The sequence below is a fragment of the Anopheles arabiensis genome, chromosome 3 (genome assembly GCF_016920715.1).
Source record: "Anopheles arabiensis isolate DONGOLA chromosome 3, AaraD3, whole genome shotgun sequence".
Lineage (NCBI taxonomy): Eukaryota > Metazoa > Arthropoda > Insecta > Diptera > Culicidae > Anopheles > Anopheles arabiensis.
This window is the reverse complement of record NC_053518.1, coordinates 20,457,925-20,485,677: the sequence shown is the minus strand read 5'-3', so window position 1 is coordinate 20,485,677 and position 27,753 is coordinate 20,457,925. Positions and strand designations below refer to the sequence as shown.

At 45.9% G+C, this 27,753-nt stretch overlaps 1 protein-coding gene across 3 annotated transcripts in view; it reads left to right on the top strand.

Moving 5' to 3' along the window:
- The window catches only part of LOC120905096, a 188,564-nt gene that overhangs the window by 101,726 nt on the left and 59,085 nt on the right, over positions 1-27,753 (top strand). For all 3 annotated transcript variants that reach the window (XM_040315797.1, XM_040315795.1, XM_040315796.1), the window contains exon 4: positions 16,569-22,212. In XM_040315797.1, coding sequence (XP_040171731.1) covers positions 20,947-22,212 — 1,266 coding nt within the window. In that variant the 5' untranslated portion in view covers positions 16,569-20,946. The remainder of the gene's footprint in view (positions 1-16,568; positions 22,213-27,753) is intronic.

Here is a 27,753-nt window from a genome sequence, read left to right as displayed (position 1 = left end):
CTGCCAAAAGTATATGAAAAGCGACACAATTTGCTGCTTTTCCTTCCCAATACGCGCGGTTCCATGGCCCGCATACCGAAACGGTTTCTCAATACTCTTTGGGGACACGTTGAGGACTAGAGCTCAAAGTTGATGTATCAGCAGTACTCGACTAACTGTTCCCGGGGACCTCGAAACAAAAGCGAAATAGTACAAAAAAGAAACCCTGAAATACCCCAGACCGGGAAAAATCGTCCATCCACTGATTGACCTTGTGTGTGTGTGATGACAAAATCCATCCAGCCGAACAGCGAAACCGGTCATGATCCCGGGCCAAAAAAAAAGGAAAAATAAACATTAAACGAAACGGATGGACAGTAGTAATCGTGGGAAAACAGGGAATAGACAGGATTTGGGGGTGAGAGCTGCCCAAACCAAACTAAACCAACAAAAAAAAATGCCATCTACAAACGGCAAAGGGAATAAAAATGGTAAAAGCTTCGACCACAGCTTCGAGCTTTGTCACAAGGGGAGGAAAAAAATGAACCGAAAATGTTTGATTTATACACCAATATGTTTTGGGGGGATCCCTTTTGGGATGGGATTTTTCATCTTGATTTAAAGGAAAAACGTTTGCAGCGAAAAAGTCCCCAGATCGAACACTAAAAATAGCCATTTTGAGATTCAAAAGCTTTTTTCTTTGCAAAAATGAGGAAAAGAATTGCAGTGCTGTAACCTGTTCCCTATTGGACGTTTTTAATTTCAAACAGTGTTTTAAAAGCAACTCTACAATTTGTTCTCCACAATCTAAGTTGAAAATAAAATAATGTCAGAGACTTTAGCTTTATTTTTTATATGAACTGGCAAACTGCCCACTGTTTCACCAAACATTTTTTTGCCTTAAAAGAAATTAAAAAAGCCTTTTTTTACCTCGCTCCATAATGAAACGTAATCTATAACCGGGCAAAAGAAACACCCGGGAGGCGGAAAAATCAACTCGAAAACAAAATATTCACTCTCATCATTAATCAAAAATTAGCGCTGGCAAAACCCTCGCGAAGGAACTAGCGGCAGAAAAAGGAGAAGCAGCAACTATTCAAGAGCCTTTCGACGAGTTTGGGGAATTAAGTTCTTGCCGCTTCGGCCCCCCAACCGGTCGACCAAGCTTAGGCCTTGCTCAAAAATTTCCTCACACTGCTCCTCGTAACATTTTATGTTTTTTTTTTTTTTTTTGTGCAGACTTTTGCTCCTTCTTCACTTGGGGATATAGCAAATTTGTCTGTTTGATATTGTGCTGATACTCATGTTTTCCGGCTTGCAGCTCGAGCTCGATAGCACGGGAGGGAAGAAATGAGTAGCAAGCAGCAACAACAAAAAAACGTTGCAAAAAACCTGCCCAAAGTCTATGTTTTGTATGCTGACTGGTGTTGTTGTTACTATTGCTTATCGCTTTGCCTTTCTGTCTGATTGGAACCATACGTCTTTCGTTTCGTAATTTCTCATCCATCTTCATCGTAATGGGGAAAGCCTGCAAAACCGCAACAAATACACACGGGCCCCGCCGCGTGCGCTACACAATCGTGGCCATGAATAATTTACTCCGCAAGCAGGAGCGAAGCAAAAAAACTCCCGCTCCCAAACGCACACAAACACTGACCACCACCAGGGCAAGCGGAAGAATGAGCGAAGGAAAAAGTGAATTAAAGCTAAAAAATACGATGTCATCCACTTCGGCGAACCGATTTCTCGTGCGACGCAGCACCACAGTAACAGTCGTGGAGCCAGCACCAACGGGCAAGCTCGAATGAAGTCGGGAAGGATAACAAAGCGAACCAGGATGGACGCTCGTGGTGTGTTGGTGTGAAAGGAGAGAGGTGGGAGAGAGAAAAAATGCACCATTTCCTCATTATAATCATTTTTTCCTTTCCCCCTTTTTTTGTTGCTGACCCGAACCCGTCACTCGCCCATCAACATCGATGAGGAAAAGGGGCACGGGAAGAACGAAAAGCCAGCTGTTAATACTTTCCCAGGCAGTGGTGCACCAGAACAGCGCACCGGTTGTTGGGTGGTGCCTTTTGTCGACGCTGCTGCTGCTGCTACTCTTTGTACAACACAGTACACATCCTTGCCCCAACGGATGGCGGGCGTTGTGTGGAAAGGGAGAAAGTTGATGGAAAAATAAACAACAAAAACTGCAGTGAAAGTGCATTTTACTGGATGGGAAACCAATTCACCAGTTGCCCCTCTTTACATTCCTCTCTCTCTCTCCCTCGGCTCGATGCATATTGTAACAGGCTCCATGCTGCCTTGTGTGCGCACTGCATTGACGGTTGGCTCCGGTTGGCTCCCCTTCGCCCATCGGACCGGGGGGCGCGGACCAAAGAAACATCGGAAAATGACGATGCAATGAAGCCAGTTAAACCGGTCCGAACCTGTGCTCTTGGCTGCGTTGCCCCGTAAATGCCATTCTATGCAGATATTTATTTTCTCGTTTTCCGTTTTTTCTCCCGTTACCCTCCCCGTTGCACACATAAGAGCGGTGTTCAAGTGGTCGATTTTCACCCAAAGCATCCTTCAGTGGGTTCAGCAATAATAGTGTGATGGTGAGGGCTGTTGTGTATGTGTGTTTAGAGAATCTGTTACTTTTTTCTGTATCGCCCCCATCGCACCCACACGTGAAGTGAAATTTTCTTTCCCAAAACCATTCATTTTTTATTGCCACCTCATGGCTACTACCATCCTCCCCTCCCCAATTCTCCCACCGCTCAACCGAATGTGCCGATCGAACCGGTGGCGGTATGCGGAAGTTTCTCGTCGATTGGGAAAAGTTTAATGGCGCAAGTTCACCCGTTACTGCCACACTGCAGCACGTGGCGTTGATAAAAACGTGCCGTTCTCTACCTTGCGTTGTTTTGCCGCTGGTGTTGTTGCTATATATCGCCGCTGCTTGCAAGCAAAACAAAGTAATGGTTGTAATTTTTCCCCAACAAGCTTAAAACAGTAGCTCAGCGTTACAGTGCGCAAAGCGTGAATCGAACAACCGCAGGAAGAAATTATTTCCAACTGGAAAGCTTTCAAAAGCCCTATTTACCAATTGTATTCCAATGCGAGCGTGTGGGTAATGTTTACTTACAATGCAGCGATTGTTATTGGATTTTGAATTGATGTTAGATTATTCACATTGATGCACATAAAAAATGGTGCGGTTATACCGTACTGTAGGATTGATTTTCAACAACAGGTTTTCAAAGAATTAAATGTTCTTTGTGACCGACCGATTTGACCTAAAAAAATATCGATCAACAACAAATTATTACTTTTATCTATAATGTATAATATGTATGTTACAATTAAATTTTTAGTAATACTTAGAATATGTACGTAATAATCGTGGACAACATTTAACTAGCATTCATAGAAGACACATGTTGAATGTAAAATGAATAGTAGTTTGTTTTTCATCACATATCTAACAATCTACCTTATAAATTATAAATAATTACCATATATAATAAAAAATGCAACAAGTACACCCTCACTGAAAACCCTGGACACTCACCCCGCTCGAGCTAAATCACTCCACTACCAATGCAACCAAATCAAAGCCAAAAACCCCGAGAAAACGTTTATGCTTTAAACATTAATGCAATCACTTAACTCTCTACTTTACTGCCATTTTATCACACGTGCTCATAGCTGTGTGTGTGTGTGTGAGAGTGAGTGTGGTTTAAAACAAACCGTTTCATTGCCCGTGCCAAACCCCGGCACCCACACAGCCCAACCACGGACATAAAACGTACGACTTTTAATGTGCATTTTTTGCAATTAAAGCCGTTACTAAACGAGCTAAACCCACACATATTGCCCTTCTCCTTCGCGTTACTGTGACCGCGGGGGAAGAGAACTCACCCTTTTAACATGCTCGTAAAATGTATTTTTATAGTAACGTGCCAAATTGCCCAGCAACGAAGCAAGCAGCACAACCGGCCGTACACGGCGTGCGCTACATTCCTTAAAGAAAGCGTTGGCAGTAGCGAGAGCACCGGCCAAAGACGGGTCGGTCGTAGGAATGGCTTGTGCCGTGAAATTGCTCAACGCTCGACATAAATTCCCTGCAGCCTGCTGCTGGTCCACCCTGGTAGCACACCAGCAGCCTTGTTCGTGCTGAGCTTTCCGACCAGCAACCATCCAGCGCCGCCTTTGGCTTGCATCCATTTTTCAACGAGTCTCCTTGCGTTTCCTTTTCGAGTCTGCTAAAACTTTCATCAAACTGAAAGACGCGTTGCGCGTTACGTGTTACGCCCACTGCCTGACACCTTTATTTCCGATTGCATTGTCGAGATTCAAAAATAGCAACCTTTCGCCCGGTTTCGGGTCGGGCAGATCAATTCCCAAACGGATTCACACCTTTCACCAACCGTGGGCTTACTATACCAACTGGAATGGGTGGAGAGAAAAAAAATCTTCTCATTTCCAAAGAGACCCATTCGGTCGGTGCTGGTTTATCCGTTTCTTCTCCGCTTGGGTTTAATCCTTTTACGGCTCATTCCCTATTTAGCACAGCGGTGGTGCCGACGGGTACGCTTTTCGTACCAAGCCAGCTCACTGCAGGCATTCTTGTCTCACAACGAGCGTGCCATGAACAAGACAAGAAAGGGCGTTAAAGTGATACAAAATTTAGCACGGATCCAAAAATTTCACTTTTTAATGAATTCCGCCGCTTCGCTCGTTGAGATTTTAGCGAGCAGAAACGGATGCAAAGGGAGGGAAGCGAAGGCACGTCCTTTCAGTCTCGTTCAACTGACTCAACAATCGGAGTGCGAAGAAAAAAACAACTCCAAAGACGAAAAGAAAAGGAAAACGAGATATGTTTAACCACATTTGACTGGGCGCGTTCAAGCCTCCGACGACACGGCACGGATCAGGGGGCGCCCCCGGGGCGTGTGATCTAATGGAATAGACTGGATTAGCTCCGGCCACTGACCGGGGGTGGTTTTGGCATTCACCCTTGGAAAGGATTCCGTTTCTCGGTGCCATTCGCAACAAAGCCCGCTACATGAACGCCCGCGCCCGCCTTTGCACATTATTCCGACCGTGTCCTTAAGCCCCCGCCTAGCGATAAAAACAAGGGCACAGAGGAATTGCTTACGCCACATGGCAGCACAATGGGTGTGAAGGTGGGGACGGAATCAACGGAATCAAGTGGACGAGAAGGCACCGTAAATGGATCGTACAAATCAATAAGTAATGAATAGCGGACGACAAACAAGAAGATCAAACATGGCCCGTAATTGTGTGCACGGGTCGGTCGGGGTTTGCTTGCGAATGGAAATTACGGCTGAGCGGCCAAAAAAAAAGGGTCAAGCGAGTTGAGCATAGAAAATTCACATCTGCTAACGGCGAATGGGTCTCAAGGGGTAAACCAAAGGACAAGTCGAGGGGATCACTATTTCCATTCAATTTAAATGAATTGAAACGCGGAATGGTAGGGTACATTTGTAAGAAATCGGTTACTTAACTACCTTTATGCTTTGTTCCAAAAATTAATTTATATAAACGTTTATCAAACCTCTCCAAATCTCACATATCGCAATAAACTATAATGCTAAATTTGCCTTGAAAAACCAAACAACAGCCCTAGGTACTAATCGTCCATTCCACTTCTAATCATCCAGTTCCAATGTCCGATAAATCGACAAATATTTTATGATGCTGCATCTAACCACTCCATAGCTTCGGCACAGCATCAACCCTATTCTTAACACACGCTCTTCCTACTGAATAGCCACACACATACACGTAATAAACACATGCCTTGCGGTGTACCGAAATCTTGATCACACATCCTCGCCCTGTCTCGTTTTTATCGTACCCTGCAAGACGGCACACTAAATCCCGCCGCGTGTCCACTTGTGCTTAACCTTTTGGCCACAACTCGAACCGTCAACGGTGGGGAATGATAATGTTATGCTATCTCTCCTTTGGGCTACGCATCTCAACACACCAGCCAGGGTCATGCAATTCCAGATTCTTGGAAGAATTTCTGGAAAGTTTTATGACTTGCTGCTGGGAGCTCATTACGGTAGACATCCTTGCGAATGATGCTATGGGTAGGTAGTGCAGCGTGTTTGTATCTTCATTTTGGGATAGTTTTATGACAACATGGAGAAAGGAGGCAAAACTTCATCAAACAAAACTGCATGCACACACACACACACACACACACACCTGAGCTTTCTATGGTTTGAGAGGGACTAAAAAGGAAATGTTAGTTTTTTATGTTACAGAGAAACAACGTCATAAACTTACCACTTTTGCTGTAAAACTCGACCAAAAGAGTGTTCTAAGTGATTGCATCAGCCGCATGAAATGTTTAGGTAGAGGATTTGCTGTTTGTGAGGGATAATTTCAAAACTACTTTCATTACTTCTTATTTTGTTTTTAAGTGTCTTAATTTTCTGAAGTGCAGAAAATTGCCGGTCCAGCAAGAAAAGCATAAAGAACAACAGCAAAGCAAATTTACATTCGGAAGTTAAAACAATCAACACGAATAATATGACATCTGCTATCTGATATCAATAATTTAATTCCAAACACCAAAAACGCCTAATATTCATTAAAAAATTAAACTTATCAATAAAATCGTAGTTAATTCCTTTTACAGGGTTTTCCAGGGGTTCTCATAGTTGTGGGACACTTCCTTGACTCTTTCTGATGGGAAATGAACATCATTTGCTGGAAATTGGACTCTATGGTACCCTTTTTGGAAGAGTTCCTTGACAATTCCTATTGGATTTGTCCAACAAGGGTGCTATTTAGTCCAATTCCCATTACATTAAGTTCATTTCAGGAAGAAGGAGCCAACAAAGTGCCCCACAGCTATAAGAACTCTTGGAAAACCCTGTATATTGAATGTAAATACTTTCAAATAAAAGCTACCAAGCATTTATATTTTTTTTTTAATTTTAAAACAACAATCAACGTCTTCAAGCAATCGCTCACACAAAGTTCACTATTGTTTAGCTCCTTACAAAACACCTTCCCAGCGTGAAAAGCATGAGAAACACAACACACACACACAATCCACTCGTCCATACATAACCACTCCAATCCGCCCACGATCAATCCTGGCTGCCCCCCCCCCCGGGGTGATAAATTCCATCCAATGGGCCCGGTGCCAGCTGGAAGCAAATCGAGACAAAATATTTATGACAACGATGCGGCATCGATCGTTAAATCTTTTCTCGGACCAGCTCTCCCAACACACACACACACACGGCAATCCTCCCTCCATGGAGAATCACCTTTCCTGCTCGAATGCAAAACACGTGCGAACATGGGATGAGAAATTAAATTTCTCTTCCCCCAGCTTCAGCTTCTTCTTGTCACCTTTTCTCGACTGCCCTTTCTTCCGCAAACCCGATGGGAGGACGACCCGACCACTTCAAGTTGCAGCGCACAAAACTTTCCCAATATCGATCACCTTGAGCTGCTGGCCCTTTTATTGAGATTCATTTGGTGAGTAGAGCTCCGTCCCTCCTTCGCCGTCATTTTCTCCCCCCCCCCCAACGTCCGAGAGATGTTGTGCAAATTTTATGACCGGACGTAATTTAATTCTTCAATCTACAGCCACAACCGAATGGGCTAATCTTTATGAAAGTTTTAACAGTTTCTACTTCACTCGAACGTTGCCCTTCTGGTGATTCCTCTCGCTGCGTGCTACAGAGCTTCATGCTGCAAAGGGCATGGTAGCATAAAAATATCAATCGCAACGCACGACGCAAAACATCTCAACCAAAGGTTGACATTAACGACGAACGAAAGCTAGAAGCGCACGAAAGCGAACAAAGCGTTAAAACAATCCAAAGCAACCGAAACCTTCGCTAACCCAGCATGCCACCTTTGAACAAACTCGGACATAAATAATCGAAGGAATGAACAAAATGAATGCAATAAAGCAAATGTTCTCCCCATCGGTTGCCGTTCGTTCGTTCGTTTGCTTGTGGCACCTCTTCGCAAAGGGAGGAAGTTTTCGATTGCGATGAAATATCCACCCAATGTGGCTCGCCCTGAGGACTTAGGGTTGAGCAGGCAGGCAGGCAGGCATTGGGGAGTTGACAAACGACATCAAAGATGTCGCAGCGTTCGACCCTGCTGCTAGTGCGCGGTCAGGAACGAATTTGTTGTTTGTCTTCTTCCTCCAGGATACACCCACAACCACTTCCACCAGCAGTCCTTGTTGCGGTTCTGTGTCCGCCGAGCACAATTCATTACAGAAATCAATTCTTCGCAATGGGAGAGAGCGCGCGTAAGCAATGACAATGTTATGATGGGAAAGGACCACTCCCAATGGCCGCCGCTCCCCTCCTCTCCCGCTCATCTGCAAATGTCACCGCACCATTTCACCAAACTAAGCGAAGGGCAGCACGACCAAATGAAATCACTACCGCCACGCTTACTCCGTGGTTTTGACATTTCCTCGAGCGACAATTTTGCCCACCACGCAGCGCACCGCGGCAAGGCAGGAAAGTGGTTTATCTCTGCTCTACCCTACCTCTACCCCCCTTTGGCGCCCTTGGCCCCGGATGCGAACATTCTCTGGGCGGTGAATTGTCAAACCGCGAAATATAAATCCCGTTCCCCGGTGCGACAACTCGTTGCCCCAAACCCCACAGCTGATTGCTGATGGTAAAAACAAATTTTTACTCGTTTTATTTAACATTTATTTTGGTGTGGTTTTTTTTTATATTCATTCGTTCGTTCGTTTGTTCCCATCAGATGGTGCTAGTCCTTGCCATAGACACGGCATTTATCCGATGGCCCACAATGAGCCGTCAACGGTAACCGCTACACTATCGATTGTCAACGGTGGTTAGCATTGGGGGGGGGGGAGGAGAGCGGACGCGCCAAGGGTGATTTATTCGAGGTGGCGCGTGAAATTAAAGAACGTGTATATTATTGGTGACAAAACGGACAGACGAAAACTATTATTGAATCTCTTTCGAAAGTGAGCGGTAAGGGTGGAAAAAGGAAAAAGTGTACCAGTTTGATACCAAAATTGTAGCCTGTTAAATCAATTTCCAACTAGACTTTTGCACCGGGGAGGGAAATGGCAATTGGTGCAGGTGAAAAATTGGATTTGCAAATTAATTTAAGCACAATAGTCAACGAGCTAAAATTTTAATTTCCACTTCGATGAACAAATTAGCATAGTGCACTGGGCTACAGTGACGGTCGTTGAAATAAGTTTAACAGTTTATTAGAATAATTTAATAATTTGAATAATTATTTGATATTTCAGGTTCACTAGAACCATAAAATACTTGAAAGTTTACCATCAAATTATTTGAAGTTAATTACAATTGATCTATTGACGCTATTTATTTTGTAATAACTTCAATTAACTTGGGCATTTGAATTAAAGTATTTTCTTTTCCATTTGACATGAGTAACGATTGTCCAAAAATAAATATATAAATACATAAACATATGAGCAATCATAACGTACTGATCACCACTGTATATCCACCACTGCATGCATGTGCCCGACTCGCGCTTATTTTCCACTGGCGTGTGAATGAAATGGATGCATTGAGCCCACCCGCCGATTCCGGAACCAAAATCGATTGCCACGACATTGCCTCTACCCTGCCGTCCCCAATGCACCTTCCCTTTCCTCCCACCCCGTGCCGTTTGATTCCATGGAAGGTCAACTGACAATTTCATCAAACGTTCCCCCCACCCCTCTCTCGAACACACCACAGCACCGTCCCCGAAGCACCGAATGGGAATTGGAACATTTCCATTTCGAGCATCGAACGGCGGCTGGCAGTACGAGCCCGAGCGGGTACGACTCGGTTGCAATGTTGCAATGCTCCGTTTTTCCTCCCTGGCGCCTTCCTTACAACATTACCTTTCATTCGTGCTCCCCCGCGGAAAAAGGCGTTTTCCATTGATGCTTTTCAATGTTTTTGCAAAAAAAAATGGAACGATGGAAGCATAAAAAATCGTTGCACCACACAGCTAACCCAAAACCAACGATCGATCGTGGGGGAGGTTTCCCGAGCATCTAAAGCTTCCTTTCTGCTGGTTGCCCGTGAACAGCGACAAACTACGTCACTGCATGGTTCAGATCCTGCCCGATAGCTCAAAAGATCGAGGTAGACAAAAAGAGGCAAAACCCGAAAGAATACTTGCTCCAACATAGCTTCCGGGGAGTGGGTTTTGTGACTTTTTTGTTTCCTTCGCAAAACGATCATCCCTCCCACAAGGATCAGATGGTAAGAGTGGATCGAATAAAACCTACATCGAAGTTCTCTCTCTCTCTCTCTCCTCTTCATCCATACCAGCACCTTAATCCCAGGCGCCGTCGACAGGTCTGGGGCGGATACCTCCAGCAAACGGGCCGCCACCGCGCTCGCCGGAATAAGCTTTCTTATACGTACAGCAAAAATCCGACTTATCTATTGGCCCCTCGCGGCTGCAGAAGATGTATGTGTGCCCGGTGATATGGACAAAAGTTTGGCTCCCTTCGATTGGTTGTTTTGGATCTTTCAACGCCTTCGTCAACACGAGAAAGAAAAAAAATAACACGCCACCACTTGAGGAGCGGTGGAGATCAACTTACCCGAATGCATGGATGTATGTACGTGTGAGTCTGTGTAGTGTGCACGTGTTGCCCTAGTGTCTATGCCGTACGCGTAACTGGTCGTTCTGTTCAGTGGCTGCCTCCCACCTCCCAAACACTGGGGGAGAGGGCAACACTGTGCAAGAAGGAGGCCACGAAAGCAGCGCAGCGTTGCCAAAACCGGCTGGAGGCAACTTTTGGATGCCTTCCCAGTAGTGCATTCTAAATGCCCAAGCAACGCGACGCCCGGAACGTTGCGAAAGGAGCGTTTGTCAGGACGTCTCCCCCCTTTTGCACCCATTTACACATTTGTTACCGCGTTCGCTCTACGCTGAAGCACAGCCGCCCTCAGCCGCTGTTGCTGAAGCGCTCTCTTCTTTCTCTTACGGATGTGCATCGGAATGGGATTTTTCTTTAGTTTTAGTTTTAGCTCTTCTTTGCTACGTTCCACCCCCGTAAAAGATAAATCAGAATGCACATGATTTAAAGGTGACAGGAGGACGGAAGATCCTGGGACTGGCGGAGTGGCGATAAGCGACTGGATGAAAAAGGAAAAGTTGGGCTTCGTTCCAGCAAGCAGCGCGCACGATCGAAGAAGACAACTCGCATCTTCGCAGCACCGGGTACGCAAAATGGTGATCAGATTTTGGACCCAGCCGCCCCCTTTGCACCCAGTCCCCCGCTATCAGGGCACTATCGATGCTGCGTTTGTTCGAGGCCGCAGCGACGGCAAACCACCGACGCACAACTGCACAACCTTCTTCCGTGTGCTTTCTTCGATGCACAAACAAGCAAAGAGGAAGAGATAGCAACACACACACACATACTTCTCCAAAAGCAAATCTTTTGCGGAGCGTGAAATAAAATCAAAATAAGGCCCGCCACTTCGGCTCACTTGGGGCTCTGTGTGTGTGTGGTACACAACCTCCGAATGGCGCCAATGTTGGAAGGCTAAAGTAGTTATTTTGTCTCACCGTATCTTGCTCACCGTATGCTGTGGTGAAGGAGTGTGTGGGAGGGGAGAGATGTAGTTTTTTTAAGTTCTTTCGTTTTCCCATCCCAAGTACAGAATCTCTTAGCTGTTCATTTCCAACTAGCGCCACCCGGATGCGGCGACTGCCGACTTTTAACTGGCCGTACTTGCCCTGGCACAAAATCGATCGATCGCAGCGACTCATCCCTCCTCCCTGCCCACGGTCTCCACCCGCCACTTGGTTGGTGAGTTGGTAAACATCTCACGAACCGGGCTTTGGTTTTGGAAAATTAAATGAATTCAATTTCCAAAATTCATTTCCGGAACGAATTATCAATGCTATCGTTGCAGCTGCTGCAAGTGCTGCTGGAAATAATTTCATTAGGATTGCTTGCTCATTTGCACCGAGAGCTATCGAACCAAAGGGAGCACTTTTTCTTTACTCTTACACAATTCAACAAATTGTGTCACCGGAGACTAAAAAAATTGTCAAAAAATATTAAACTTGCGGCATCATTAAACCCCAGTGCAGCGCCGAAACAAGATACGAACGAAAAAATCAAAAAGACGTTTGAAATTCTCTCTCATTACCACCAGTCTGGTCTGGGGTACCAGCTAGTGTTGGGTTTCATGAATCTTTCGTTGAGATTCATTCAGATTCATTTCGTTGAGATTTCGTTCAGATTCATGAATCTTCAGTGATCAATGATTCAAATCTCGAGCCGAATCTTAAACGATTCATTAATCTCTAAATATTCGCAAATCTTCAAAGATTCACGAATTACTGAAGATTCGAATCGAATCTCTAAAGATTAACGATTCTTCAAAGATTCGCGATTCTTCAATCTCTAAATATTCATGAATCTCCAAGGACTCATGAATCTCTTAAGATTCATAAATCCATTAAAATCAATGTATTTCTAAGGAGGAATCTTTAGAGATGTATGATTTCCAAAATATTAAATTTGCCCAATCTCACCTAAAACTTGCCCGTTGTCAGTTCAAACATCGCATGAACCGTCTTCCTGTAGCAAAACAAACTATCCGGCTAGGTGGTACTTACCGAGGAGTCTCGAAAGCCTGTATAGGCTGACATGACCAAGTAGGTGCTCTATCGTGATCAGGCCAACAAGAGAGAGTGAGAGAGAGAGAGAGAGAGAGAGAGACAACGTAGGTTGTTACGCCAAGAAGAAGAATAATAAAAAGCTAGAGAGCTTTCTGATTTTTTAGAGATTCATGAATCTTTCGAGACTAATGAATTTTTCGATATTCATGAATCCTCCATTAATCTTTCAGATGCATGAATCTTCCCAACCGAGGTTCAGATTCATTGATTGAATCATTCCAAAGATTCATTCAGATTCATTAATCTGATTCTGATTTACCCAACACTAGTTTTAACGGGACTAACAAGAGCGAAGATTGTGGTGCACACAATTATAGAGCTAAATTATTTCCAAAGTTACACTCGAGCAAAAGTGTACCGTCGCCTTAAGGAGAAGATACAGACAACATACCACAGAAGCGGGAAAAAATACCACTCCCAAAAGAACGAAACAAGTACCTATAATTCGTAGAGAACGAAACAAAAAAAACGCACCCGTCGTGATTAACCATCCCGACTTACCAAACCACTGCCTCCGACCGAAACATTGTAGCGGCGCTGGGTTTTTGGAAATGCGATCGTAAAATCTGCCTACTTCCTTTGCCATATTCCTCACGCTTTCTAGCGCCAGATGGGGAGTGGTTGGGAAAAGTGGATGCGATAAAGGCACCTTCGCGCTCCCGTCCTCCATTCCCATTTTCTGGCACGATCGTTTTACGACGCGCTCGAATCAGCTGCTAACTTTCAAAACTTAATTTTAAGCATCGTCGGGTTGAGAGGGACTACAGAGGAAGAGCTGGAATTGCGGAGACTGTAATGACTGTCATGTCAGAAGAAAAGGATGCAGTTTACGATTTTATGACAGTTTTGCCGGATGTGTATCCCCTTTGTAGCGGGGTAAAGCGTGTCCCACCCTTGGTGCTTTTCACGAACACGTCTTTAGACGCGCTTTCGTCTGTTACTTTTTACCATACGGCCCCAACGGTGCTCAACACTACATTGTGAGTGGATCAATAACCATTAATATGGGCATTACTAGCGCAAGTACAGTAGAGGGTAGTTTACTTCGTCGTCAGTTTTCGACCCTGAAGCACTGTCCTGGGGCGTTATGAAGTTCATATATTCGTTTGAGTCTTCCAGAGCTATTATGAGACTCGTTTAAGATTTGTCAGAACAGCACATCAGAGCGCGACACAAAGCATCGATCAAGAGTTTGAATTGCTTTGAAGACTACATTTCACAACAATACGTTATTCAACTGTTCCCAAGGTACTTCAAGTTTATTCAAACGTTTCCTAGAGACGATATCGCGATTCCTTCTTTATCTCAGTATAGGAGTGAATTTATTGTCTTGCTTATTCGAGTAATCCTAACTTTATTATCGCAATGATATGATTTTTGATAATAATTTTATTAACAAAAGTGATAAAATATAGTGATACAATGAATAAATAAGGCATTTATTCTATAAACCAAAAACCTTTCTCGTAAAACAGATTGCCAACTGAACAAGACAGAAGCTACATGTTTTGATATCATCAACCAAATCATCATCAACCCTGCTTTATCAAGCTGTTAAAATGTTTGCGTACTTTTATGTCACTTCAATACACTTTTCTAACTTTTTGAACCTTTCCATTTTCAAGAGCTTCTAAACTGTACCCTTTGCTTGCTAAAATCGCTGGCATAATAGCAGCAAGGCAACATCCTTTCCCAGGTGTTTATGTAACATTCTATCAACGGGTAGCGCGTCATAAAATCCTCTCCCATGCGAAACAACCCGCCTCCTTAACTGCACCGATTCGACGGACTTAAATATTTATCCGTGAACGTATAATGTTTACGTAACAACAGCTGCTCCACACAGTTGCTCGAAAGTGGGGAAAACGCTGACTTTACTCGATCGCTTTCGTTTTGTTGAGCCAACTTGTTGTGTGACCTGGTCGTCACTGACTTTACTCTCTATCGCAAAATATTGAACTTTGATAGAGTTGTACCTGGTTTCTGTATCGATAACGTCAAACACCAACAAAGAGCAAGCATAACAAACTGTACCAGTAACAAAAAAAGAAGGAAATTGATGGCATAAGAAGCTTCACCTTCACCTTCCTGTACTAGCAAGTCCACTAATCATAAACCCTGGGCCCGACAGGGTAATGCGACAGTCTCGGCCAACTGCACCTCGGAACAGCTCCAACTGCAGCCAAACATTTCCCAGTATGCAGTGTTTGTACGATCCTTATCGCATCGTGTGTTTTTGTTTTTGTTGTGCTTCCACGAACAAACTGGCTAATTCTGACCACCTGAAAGTTCCTCCCACAAACACACAGCTGCCGGAAGCAATATTTATTACAATTTCGCGGCCAGAATATTGATTTCTTCACACAGAACTTCTGTGTGCACAGGCCGGATTTTTTGCTTTCCCGCTGGTCTGCACGTTATACGTTACCAAAGAGGGGAGATGGTTTTTTGTTCAAGTATGTATGAGTGTTTTCTTGTGAATCGTTTTTTTTTCGTAGCCCAACACACATCACAATTCGTCATTCAACTCTCTTAGCACGAGTAGTTGCTAGAAACTACTACTTCCACTCATTCCACCCCAATTGCCAGCAAAGCTCGGCTTGCGGTCGTGATTCGATTTTTCTTCCCGTCTTTCTCACCACCCCCGGGGCGTCTTCGCTTTGCCCAAAACGGGGAAGTTAGTCTTCAATTAGATTCGACCGTACCAGGCAAAGAAAAAGAAAAAACAAAAACAACACAGCACAAACGATCAACTTTGGTGCAAACCGCCGCTGGCTTTTTGGTGTACGCGCGGCGAACCAGCGTGTGAACAATATTCATTATTCATGATATGATCCAACACCCGTACAGCCGGCTGCGCACCCAGCACACCCTTACACTAGGGTCGCCCCATTAAATGAGGACGGTGATGACGACATCACACCCATATCGAAACAGAACCGATGGGTGAGCGAGACGGCGAGCGAGAGCGCGTGGAAAGCCGTAGACATTTTCATTTGCGCTAAGTAGCTGAAAATATCCTCCTCACCCACACCATCATCGCCCTCGCCACGTGCGCGCCGCGGTTTTTCGGTCGTGTGAGCGAGGAAACCCCGATAAGAGAAAAAAAAAAACTACAACGACAAAGCAACAAAGCATCGTCATACCACTATATTGAAGGGGGGGGGAGCTCGGAGAGTATGCAGACAGGACCAAATTGCGGCCATAAAGCTGCCTAGTGGGTACGATTGATGGGTACGCGCTGTGGCACGTGGAGCTTACTCTAAGGGGGGGCGAGTTTACCACCCGTTATTTACCACCAAACGAATACCCCATCGCACACATATTTAAGAAGGGAAAAAATTCATAACAACCACAACACACTCGAGCGTTCTAGCAAACACAAAAAAACGCCCCATAAGCCTTCGCAGGAAAGAGAGCCTTCACCCTTTTTTCCCGTGATTTGATTTATTTCCACACTTCAATCGGGGCGAGCGGGTGGACGTGTTTGCGTCTCCCCCGGGTCAGACGGTGGGAAATGAGGATGAGACGCACGAACAACACTGACCAAAGGGCATTGCACGAGACGAGTAATTTCTGTCGACGACGAACCTGCAGCGGGTTACGGGGGATCAATAATGATGATTTAGCTGAAAATGTTGTGCGATTAAGTGCAACTGTAAGGGAAAAAAATACTTTAATAAGAAGACAAGTTCATTGTCTTTTATACTTCACGAGTCAATTGAGCATATTTACTACCACGCCATATCATTACCTCGCCGTCCATCTCGCACCATCTCACGCAATTTGTATCCTTATTATGTATGCCACATAACTAAACAATATACATTCTCCCGCTTAACCCCAATTCTTCTAATTCCTAGCTATCTAGCCCACCAACGACAGCGCCAGCCGGCAACGGAAACTGAAGGGATACAGATAGCATCAACATTGACAGCGGTTTAGCGGCTATCGAAAATGGAATGGTGTCATCGAATATCCTTCCCAAATGATCCTTCACAAACGAACCCTCCCGTCCTAACCTGCACCACACCAAAGAACAATCACCTATACGCTAGCGATACAATGCCGGTGCAATGCATCACAACAATTGTCTGTTAAACGTTTCAAACTCTCCCTTTTCTCGTTAAGTGTACTGGCGCAGTATAAATTTACCATATCTTACGCGGTGCTCTCGATCTCCGATAAAACCGAGCCATTTTGTGAGTAAAATAGAAACAGCTGCATACACGCACACACAGACGGAGAAGCAGTCTTAGGAGAAGAGAGATATTTACACAGACCTATTATGGTAGGAGAGTTATTCATCAGGTAAAGCAGTTGAAAGTCACACGGAACCAATACGCTTGGTAGATGCATTGAACCGATCGCGAAGTAAGTAAGCAAGCGAGAAACCCCACAAAACTGTGGTTTCCAAATCCACCACCAAATTTGAGAATTGTAAACAGGTACAGGAATTGTAATGTATTTTTTGTAAGCTTCTTTTACTTCCCCACCTACCCACTGCGCTACACGTCCACTACTTTTGCAGTACCCTATTTTTATACCGATACAAAAGACATTGAAAGATTTACCGTAAAAAAAGGAAGAAACGTCATTGACCAAAGCGAACGGCTCGGGTCACTCAATACACACCAACAAGTGTTGCAGTAAGCGACTCGCACTCGCACACACACCTACATAAAGCAATCGTACGTACGCTTCTTGCGGGACAGACAGGTTTTAGTACAAGTTTTGATACATTACTATTTTTTTTCTAATTTGCTACAAACGTTAACATTTGTAAGCACTTGTTGATATAGGGACAGGGGGACGACACGGAAGCAAACGCAAAAGAAAATACTAGGACAATACAAAAACGGTTTGGAACTACGAGCAGCACCCCTAGAGCGGTAAGCCGACGAACCCCAAAACCAAAACAAACAAACCAAAAAAACCGATAACCTGAATTGAACAATCGTGCCGGTTGTGGTAGTTGTTTATTTAGTTAGATATTTGCGAATGTAACGAAACCAAAGGCATCGGATGTATGTTTAGTATATGATAAACCCCAATAAAGGCTTTTTTCGTTCGAGACGATTCGCACAAACGATTCCTGCACGTGACTTTGAAGGCCCATCTTTCGAGACAGTTAAGTCTTAAGTGAAGACGTGCAGACGCGCAGCCCCCAAAAATCCCTTCCCCAGAGAAAGTCGATCCGGATCGGATGCGGCTTACCGTACGCCAGATTGCGCCTAGCTAGCAGTAATATATTATTGGGAAATTGTGTTTTTTTGTAAGTTAACTGAATGTGGCTTGCAGCAAAGCAGCAAACTTCCCGAAACAGCGGGACAGCAGACAGATTGAAAGCCTTTGCAAGGCGAATGGGGTAATTCAGGATGTGACTAATACAAATAATTATACTTAGCAGTGAGAGCGAAAGAGAACGATTGTAAGCTACAGCGAGACACACACACATACGCCAGCACACGAGTGAAGCAACTCTACCGACACACCATTAGGCACCGTTTCGAATGCACTTGGATGCACCACCGTTGACATTCGAAGCAGCACACTGTGTACACGACCACAACGGCCCAGGTTGTAGCGAGAATGGTTTTTGGAGAAGGAAAGAAAAACGGCAGCAATATTGACACACAGTGAAGCAAAGTCGATCGGCTCGGGGTTAGGTTTCTTTGCCAGTAATTTTACGAGTTAGTCCAGCAGAAACAGCAGAAACAAAAAAAAACACACGAACAATATAAACATATAAGATAACCGAATGATAGAATATACCCGATGTTTGTTGTTAGTAAAACGCAAGTAGGAGAAAGTATCAGAAGGTAAAACAATACAAGCGCATACCCCCATTTTGGACGCACTTTCAATCAAAGCCATATTTTCTAAAAACAAGCAAGACAGTGTGTCAGCAGCGGGACACATCGCGTAATGTGTGCCGAGCCAACAAGCGAAACATTCATGTTTGACCGATGCAACAACATATAGGAGGCACACGCGCAGATATATGTATGGTATATACGGTAGATGAAATTATTGTTGTAGTAATGTTACCTTTTGTAAGCGACCCGTAACGCCCGTAACAGTGCATACGCACCAACGCGTTGCATGTCACTATTAGCAGCATGTTGGTATCGCTCGGTAACGGTTTGTCATATTTTTGGTAATTGTTTTACACGAACAGCAACCGGTGTTGGTTGAAACGGTTAGGTTAGGTGTGTACAAGAGGCAGCAGAGTTTTGTCCAGTTTTTATCTGATTGCAAAGCGGATTTGAGATAGATAAATTTATTTAGTTTACTTTTGCTCTATTCCCTTTCTACCACTGCTTTTCTCCTCCGTTCCGTCGGCTAAACGTGTCGGCTGGAGGTGGCGGCAATGAAAGCTCCACACCTACCGTGGCCTGCATTGTCCACCTAAACTACGCTATGCAAAACCATGTGTGTATGTATGTATGTGTATGTATGTGTGTGTGTAGAATGTATCCTTGAGCAAACCCGCACTAATCACCTGAATGGTAGCTGAATGTTGCTGTAGCGTTCGAAAAAATCGATGGGAAAACTATTAAACGTATACTTAACCACTGTACTGCTGCGAACGTCGCAGGTGAAGAACGAACACCCGCGTGCGACAGAGTGTTCGTGTTGGTTTTCTATCATTTACTCCTAGCCGGGAGGTGACTGTGCTTTGACTGTTAGTGTCTCTGTCTGTCTGTCTGTTTAGGACGCGCGGTACTAATCACCTGCCGACAGTGTAGAGGTGTGCAATTTATCATACTCTAAAACTCCCCCCATTCGTAGTAGAGCAATCGTCGTGCGTCCCCACTTCTATCGGTCGTTTACTATTACATTCGCTCCACTCACTGAAAAGAACGAAGAAGCAAGGTAAAAACGGTTCATAAGCAAAAAAGGAGGGGTTCGTCGTTGACGCTTACCGCGAAAAATAAAAAAAAAACAAACAACATACACATCATGCAAAAACCAAAAAACCACACATACTTGTAACAAAACCCACTCGATAGCCGATACAGTAGCGAGAATTGTCGTTCAAAACTAAGTTTAAATAGCTAGACAAGGAGGTGAGCAAGATTTTTTCTTACTCCCTTGTAATAAATACACCCACACACAACATACACGCTGAAACAAACACACAAAATCACACAAACACACACACACACACACACACACAAGTGAAAAACTTAATCTTAAATCCAGCACCTAGTGCACCCAAGAGATAAGCATTTTTTGATAACTGTCTACAGAGGTTAAGGGATAGGAGGCGAAAGTGTCCCTGCAAGCGTGCGCCGAGGGGTTTATGTTGCGCGCAAAAAGGATACTGTAAAGTGTAAGGCGTTTCAGTGTTAACGGTGTAGTGTAGTAGCAGCTCGTTTGTAAGTGTGTCTGTACGCGGAGAGGAGAGCTAATTCAATCGCCAAAAAAGCAGCAACAAACAGCAGAAAATTAACACATAGACACACAGTAAACCGATACCGTCTTACTTTGCATGCGTGTAGATAAATGTCGGGAGGGGGAAGCGCCCGTAGCGATATAGGCCCGTGTGAATTGATCAAGCAGTAGCCAGATACAGAACAAGAAAAAAGAAAGCAAGAGAAAGGGAGAGAGAGAGAGCGTGCAGCTTCCGTTGTTGTTGTAAGCGTATAGGTGATTTACTCCTCACAACTGTGTGCTATATAGAGCTATATCCGTCTACTAATCATCCCATCGGTCAGTCGTCCCGTCAAAACCCTCCCAGCAACCCTTCCCATCCAAAAGCCAACCAATCAAACCACTTGTCAGCGGTTAAAACGAACGGGGAGAAAGCAAAACGCCCCACGAAAGCTCTCCTGTTACCAGTCCCCTACCCGTCGCCAGAGGCTTGAGGCTGACGCGAAGCTCCTATAGGCGGTGGAAATTCGGGCTATCTATACTTCACACGTACCCGCACCCCAATCTTCCGGCCAGTGGCCACCCCCACACACCCACAACAATCTTCATCGCCACCCGAAAGCATCGTCGTCGTCGTCGTTATATATTATTGCTGTTATCATATTGTTGTTATTATCACTGTTGTTGTTATTGTTGTGGATGCGACACTGCGCCATCGTTATCGTCGTCGTTGTCGGTGGTGGTGAGGTTGTTGTTAGCAGCAGCAGCAGCAGCAGCAGCAGTAGAAGCAGTAGCCGCCTCTCTAGCCGCGTTCGTAGCAGCCGTAAGTCACCCGTGCCGGTGTAAGAACGCAAGCGCAAGATGTATGCAGCAGCAGGTGGCGCCTCGCTGGCGTCACGCCAGGCGCGCAAGAAGCAGGCCCAGCAGAACACGAAAAACAAGGCCACCAACCAGCAGATACTGCGGGAGAAGCTGGCGGCGAAGGCGGCCACCACGCCGACCAAAAGCAAACACTTCCACCAGCTGCCGGCGTCGTATCTGCGCGCACCGCACCAGCACCACCGGAAGCTGAGCGCCGGCTACACGAGCATACCGGGGGCGGAGCAGCAGCCACCGGCGGCGGCACCGCCGATGCACCACCGGTTCGCCGACCATCCGTGCGCTTCCTACACCGGGCCGGCCGCCGTTACGCCCAGCGCTGCGCATCACGCACACGGTGGTCCGGGACACCTGGGGCACGCGCACCACCACCACCACCACCATCACCATGTGGGCGGTGCGGCCGGTGTGCCCGGCCATCCCTGCCATCTGCACGGTGCGGCCGGTGGACCGTCGGGCCATCCGCCCGCCTCCGGTGCATCCTTTCCGCCGATGCCGAAACCGACCGGGTTCCGCGAGTACGACCGGCTGGTGCGGCGCCAGCAGCTCACCAAGTCCGCCACCGCCACCCTGCCGCTCGTTTCCCAGGCGCAGGACACGCCACCGCAAACGCCCGAGCAAACGCTCGGTGGGTTCGGCGAGCCGGCCCACCCGCACCATCATCCCCAGCAGCTGCTTCTTTTGGAGCAGCAGCAGCACCATCATCATTCCCAACAGCACCTCGATAAGCTGGGCCAAGACGACCAGGACGAGGAGGAACACGAACTGGAGGAGGAAGGGGAGGAGGAGGCCGGAGATGCCGACGCGCTCACGCAGCCGCTCACGCTGCAGATACCGAACGATCCGATCATCATTACGCCGGCCACACCGCAGGCCACACCGCCGGGCCGGCTCGGGCTGAAGCCGCTCGTGCTGACGGACGACGAGGAGGTCCGGCCGCTGGCCAGCCCGGCGCCCGGGGCGCTCGAGCGCAAGTGCAGCGTGTACCGGGCCCGCAAGTACGACGACCCGTTCGAGGAGCGGCACTACAACGCGACGACAATAAGCAGCGCGCAGCACCACCCGTACCAGCCGGACGATGTGTTCTTCCCGCCGGCGGGCGGCAGCATGCCGAACGGGGGCGGCCACTCGACCACGACGACCACGCCCGGCCACCAGCAGGGGCAGCTGGCGAAATGGGACTCGGAGTACTACTGCTGCGAGTGTGACCACCGCCAGTACGGTGTGTGTACCTGTGATCAGTTCGAGGTAAGCCTTGCGCACACTTGATGCGCCCAAGATGACGATGTATTCTCCCCACCAGTCAAGCTAAATCTTCGTAGCAAGTCAGCAGATACTGGAAAGAGTGCAGCTTTGTAAGTAAGTGACTTGGGAGATGATATTTTGAGGTGTAAGGCAGCAAAGGTTGAGTATTGATCACTTCAAATTGCGTGAGATGCTGTGATGAACATCACCCACATCCTTTAGATACCATTTCAACGACACAATGCCTTCCAATAATCGAATATCCTTAATCGATACCTCAATTCACGGCTTATCGCCAACTTTATCTTCATTTTCAAACCATTGAATATTACATTTTGCTTATCGTTCGAGCCACCGTTGCGGCTCACGGAGCTGACTTTTATTCGCAATTTTAAATGCCACCCTGGGAAAAGCGGGATAAAAAAGATAACTTATCATCAAATCGAGAAATTCTCACCATAGAGAAAAAAAGGAAAAGCGTAACCATCTTTGCTGCCACTGCTCTCTGGCAAAGAAGATGCTATCTAAACTCGTGCAAAACGATTCGTATCAGCTCTTGCAGGCCCGCCGCCCTGTCCCACGGAGCATATGCACGACAAGGAGCCGCCTGCAGAACTGGAACGCTATCAAAATGATAAATCACAATCGGCTTCCTTTATGCTATCGTTTATTACGAAAACGTAGCCAAGGGAACCGTAGCCGGTCGTTGGTATGCATGGGAGGACAAAAAAAGGTCCTCAAGCTCCAAGAGAGAGAGAGACGAGTTAAACTGTGTGGAGTTCCTTGCCCACACATGCACACAGCTCTGTGTGGGAATCCAAACGAGGCGTTGGTGGGAACGATACGATTCGATACAATCTTACACACGATCGTCGGGAGTACGGATCACAGCAGCCGAGATCTCTCCGCACGATCGGCCAGCAGCCCGTTTTTATTCGTTAACGTAAATCAAGCTGCATCCTGTTTCCAGCCATTCGACACATATATATCTCCCGTGCGCTACTACTGCCACTTCTTCTCGAATCGATTCGTATCGAGCAATAAGTCCCACACGGCTCAAAAGCCTTCCCCCAAACTGTGGATGGTGCATTTCTCGAAGGAACGAAGAACAGCCGCAAAAAAAGCGGATGGGTAGTCATCATAATAACAATAAAAATAAAAAATACAATGCCCTTTCGCTCTGGCTCTTCCGACAACCGACGTGAAACACTGGCAGGCGAATGGGAGCACGTAATTGAATGTATTTATGCTTGCCTGAAAGCATATTATGTGGTCGGTAATAAAGTACCACTCACACTCTCCACCGGTAAAGACCAACGTGGGAAGTGGTTGGGGACTGTGGGTTTACCAGAAGCACTCAATTGTGCCCCGGCTGGTGCGCTTCGTTGATTGAGAGCCTTTCGTTTGTATGGGGAAATGATTTTTCCTTGCGCTTCCACATGCGAATTCCGTTTTTACTGCGAATAACAATTCGCTTTCGATTCGTCCATCGAATGGGGAACTTCGAAGTGCATCTAAAGTGATGTTGTGGGTTAGCTTTTTGCGAGCTTTGCCGGGGCTAAAGGCTACTTGTCGGGAGTGTAGTTTGGAGCTCGTTCACTTTACGACGACTCGTCACGTTGCCAGTTATGGCTGAGGGTTGGATGGTTTAGGAGAGCATGTCGATCAAAAGCGCCACCGTGTACATACGTTAGATATTTTGATGCAAAGTTCAAGCTCAAGACATTGTGGATACGCTTGCTGGTACGTTTGCTACAGTGTGGACGAAGTCATTCGCTTTTGAGGTTTAATAAAGCATTCGTCTTTCGTTTACGATGCTTTATCACACGAGAAGACAAGATTGTTACGGAAAAGGGAATATTATTTTACCTCACAAAGAGATATTGCTCTTGACCGAAACTAACAGTCTGCATGCTAATCAAAGCCCTTGTCAAACAGGCTGAAGACAACTTAAATCAACAAAACAGTACAAAACGCTTCAAATCAGCCCGGTACAGGCCAGACGCACCAGAACCGTCCTCCTCCAGGCCTGCATAACTGCAACAACATAATCAGCGTAAGTTTGACCATTACCCCCGAACGGTGTCGCTCCATTGTCACCGTGCACTGTATGCAGGCACACACACACAAAACGGGTCAAAGCTGGAGCAAAACCAGATACACAGAGCACTGACGGTACTTATCGGATCGGTTTTCAAAGGTACATCGGAAACCGACCCAGTTACCTTTGCCCAACCTTCTGCCAGCCCTTCCCAGCCTTGCATTACATTATCCTGCTGACCTGCTGACACTAACTGTGCTGTGTCCCTTTTGCACACTGCCATGCCGATGAACGGGCCACCCGTTCCTATCATGTCCGGTGCGCGTCCGATGCTGCGAAAAGGGAAGCGCACCAGCCTGTGAAGAGCAGCGAGCAATCGTTCCTCCATTGTTCCGAAACGAAAGTTCAACTCGGGTGCTCTTGTGTAACCTCTGCTCCACCTTCGAAAGGTCCGGTGTGGTGCTCGGTTTTTGAACATCCCTTTGTCCCCCCTTTCCGTTCGTTAAATAGCTTTGTGGTTGTGGTTTTACCATGCCCCCGGGGTTCAGAGCTTTCGCACACATCGATGGACGAAATCTAATGAAATGGAAAACATTAATGCCTTCTGCCAGCAACTACGGGCGGAAGTGGAACGGTCCGAGTGCAGTGCCATAACCCGCACGACCTTCTCGCCGTCTTCTCACTCGGTAGCCCTTAAAGCCGTCGACCGAAATGTCCGGAGCAAAAGTCGTTGCTAACTTTTTCAATTATGAAACAACGGTCGGCGCGTGTGTGCATCGTCGTGTCTGCATCGATCCGCATCATTATCGCACGCAAAGCGGAACGGCGATGGTTCTGTTTCCACTGCTGGTCCATTTCCTAGCAGATCCACCATTGTTGCAGTTGGCAACTTTCTTTTACAAGTGATTGACGAAATCGCTTCCGTTTGAAGATTTTTTTTTTCGATTGTGCCAACGAGTCCAGCTAATCTTAAATCTGCTAGCAAATAGGGTGACGAGCTGATGGGTAGTGAAAAATGCGTAGAAAGTAGGAAGAACTCGTTTAGAAGGCTTTAGGGATGAATATTAAAATAAACACAATGTATACGTGGCTTGATTTAAAAGTTCTGAAGTAAAGTAGAATGCGTAAAGACGACAAGTTTGTTACGTGAGGAAATTATTTATTCTGAAAGCGTATGTGACAAATAGCCACAGCATAAAATATTACCAAATATCATTCAACAACGTTACAATTATATCTGAAGAAAGGTTTCCTTTTTATGGTAATTTATAGGGAAACATAAAGTGCCCAAAAGAGCGTGCCTTTTTATTTAACACACAATCGCCACCGTACATTTAATCCTCTGCCTCACACTTAAAGCTTCAAAATGTCAACACTGGACGTGCGCACTTGCACAAAGCTGACGATTGCAAAAGTCACCGACGGCCCCGGGGGGAAAGATGGTGTGATTAATGTTGCTTTAATTACACACACGCGATGGTCAACATTAATCTTGGGTTTGCGTTTTACGAGCATTCGCACGCCACGCCGATGATCGACCGTGTCTCCAGTGGGCATTGGGCGGTAAACGCTGGTCAGCCTTTGGCGTGAGCGTGAGCCAAACCCTTCTCGGTCGGCGCAGGAATTATTGCACAATATCTCTATCTTTTTTTTTTCTGCTTCGCTTTGCCTGCTTGCTGTATTGCACTAAAAACTAAAATTATGCTTTCGGCTAATGAACGCTGAACGGTACTATTGAAGCTCTCTCACTCTGCCTCGCTCGCACCAAATACCACACACCACATTCATAGGTTAACCATTGCAGTGTGAAAGGCCTGGTGGACCCATTAATATTGTTTTAATTAAATTTCGTGATTTTAGATGTCAAGCATATTGCATACCTGCGTGTACTAATGGGCAATAAATTTGAAATGTTGTGTGTGTGTGTGTGTGTTATAACGTTTTCGAACGAACGAAGAATTTTTAATGGAATTCATGTTATGAAAATTTATAAATTTTATTTAAACTAAGGACACAATTTACCCTTCTTATTTTCTCCCAAAAATAAACATTGAAAAAAGCTTTTTTCTATATTTCTGGACAGCTATAACACGTGGTAATACTTTCGTAAGACTTTGGAAAACTCTGATTTCAATCAAATTAAAGAAAATACTACAAATACATCAAACATTCATAAACAAGAGCGTATGCTGCCTTTTCACGATGATATGCTATAGTAGATTTAAAACCTTTGAAAGCTTCACTTTGCAAACAACGAATGCATCATGCAAACGACGAACCCTAGACATTCAGACACGTTTAAATAGAACGACAGAACACAAGGCACAAGCGCTCGGCACGAGACGAAACTCTGTACCCCTACCATCACCCCGGGGAAATGGCGACAAAATCAACAGAAACTCAAACTGCAATCCATCCTCCATCAGAACGTCAGTGGTGGAGTCGCCATTTTTATTATCTCCCCATTTTCGACCAGTTTCCTGATGTTGTTCAGCGATTTGTTCGCTTTTCCTCGGAATCGGCACACAGAGCGTCGTCCAGCGATTGTATTGCAACCTTGCTCTAGTTTCGGCCCCGTGCGGTATCTGTGTCTGTATATATCTGTGTTAGCCATGGCTTTCCTCCGTGTCAAGCGCGCCCCTCTTGCTGGGACTGCAGAAAACCAAACTCCATCAAAATCTCCATTCAAAGTACCGCGCAACGCAGACAACCGAACAAATGGAAATGGGGCAGCTAAAAAAAACGAAACCGGAGGCATATGAAATATGGAAACGTTTCACTCACCACCGATGCTTCAACCATCGATGCTGGTGTCTCGTCCACGGCAGTGCGCCATTGGGAGCTGCCATCAGTGTGAGCACATGGCACGCGGCGCAGCGCCATCAATTCATCCGAAGCTGCACACAGCCTCGCCTTGGCGCGTTGGCATGTGTGTGTGTGCGCGCTGTTGTGGTTGTCAAAGAAATGAAACACAGCTCACCTCTTCCCGGCCGCCCTGCTTGCGCGCCACCTACCACAGTGCGCTTCATTGGAACCGTTTTACGGGGTTTCGGTTTTATGAAGCTCGCAAATGATTGAATTGACGGACGGATTCGAGCGGATCCGGCGACAACCAACCACAACGGGAGCTACACAACAGAGCATGGCTGTACACACACACACATCCACACACAAACACACCAGACCGATTCGTGAGTTGTTTCGTCCTCCTCCAAACAGGCTGCGTGTCCTTGCCGGATGTGTGTGGCCTTCACCGGGCGCAAGTGAGAAGACCAATCCCTCTCTACTTTCCTTCCTCATCGCCCTTCTATGCCAAATGACAAACAATCGGTTGTATAGTGGAAGAACACACACACACACACACGCCAAACAAGCTACCGGGTGTCCTACCCACATGGTCCATTTGGGCAACAACAACAACAAAAACGAAGAAGAGAAACATAGAAAAGCGGTACAATTAATATGCACGCGAACTGTGGCCACTTTTCCTTTTTTTTCTTCTT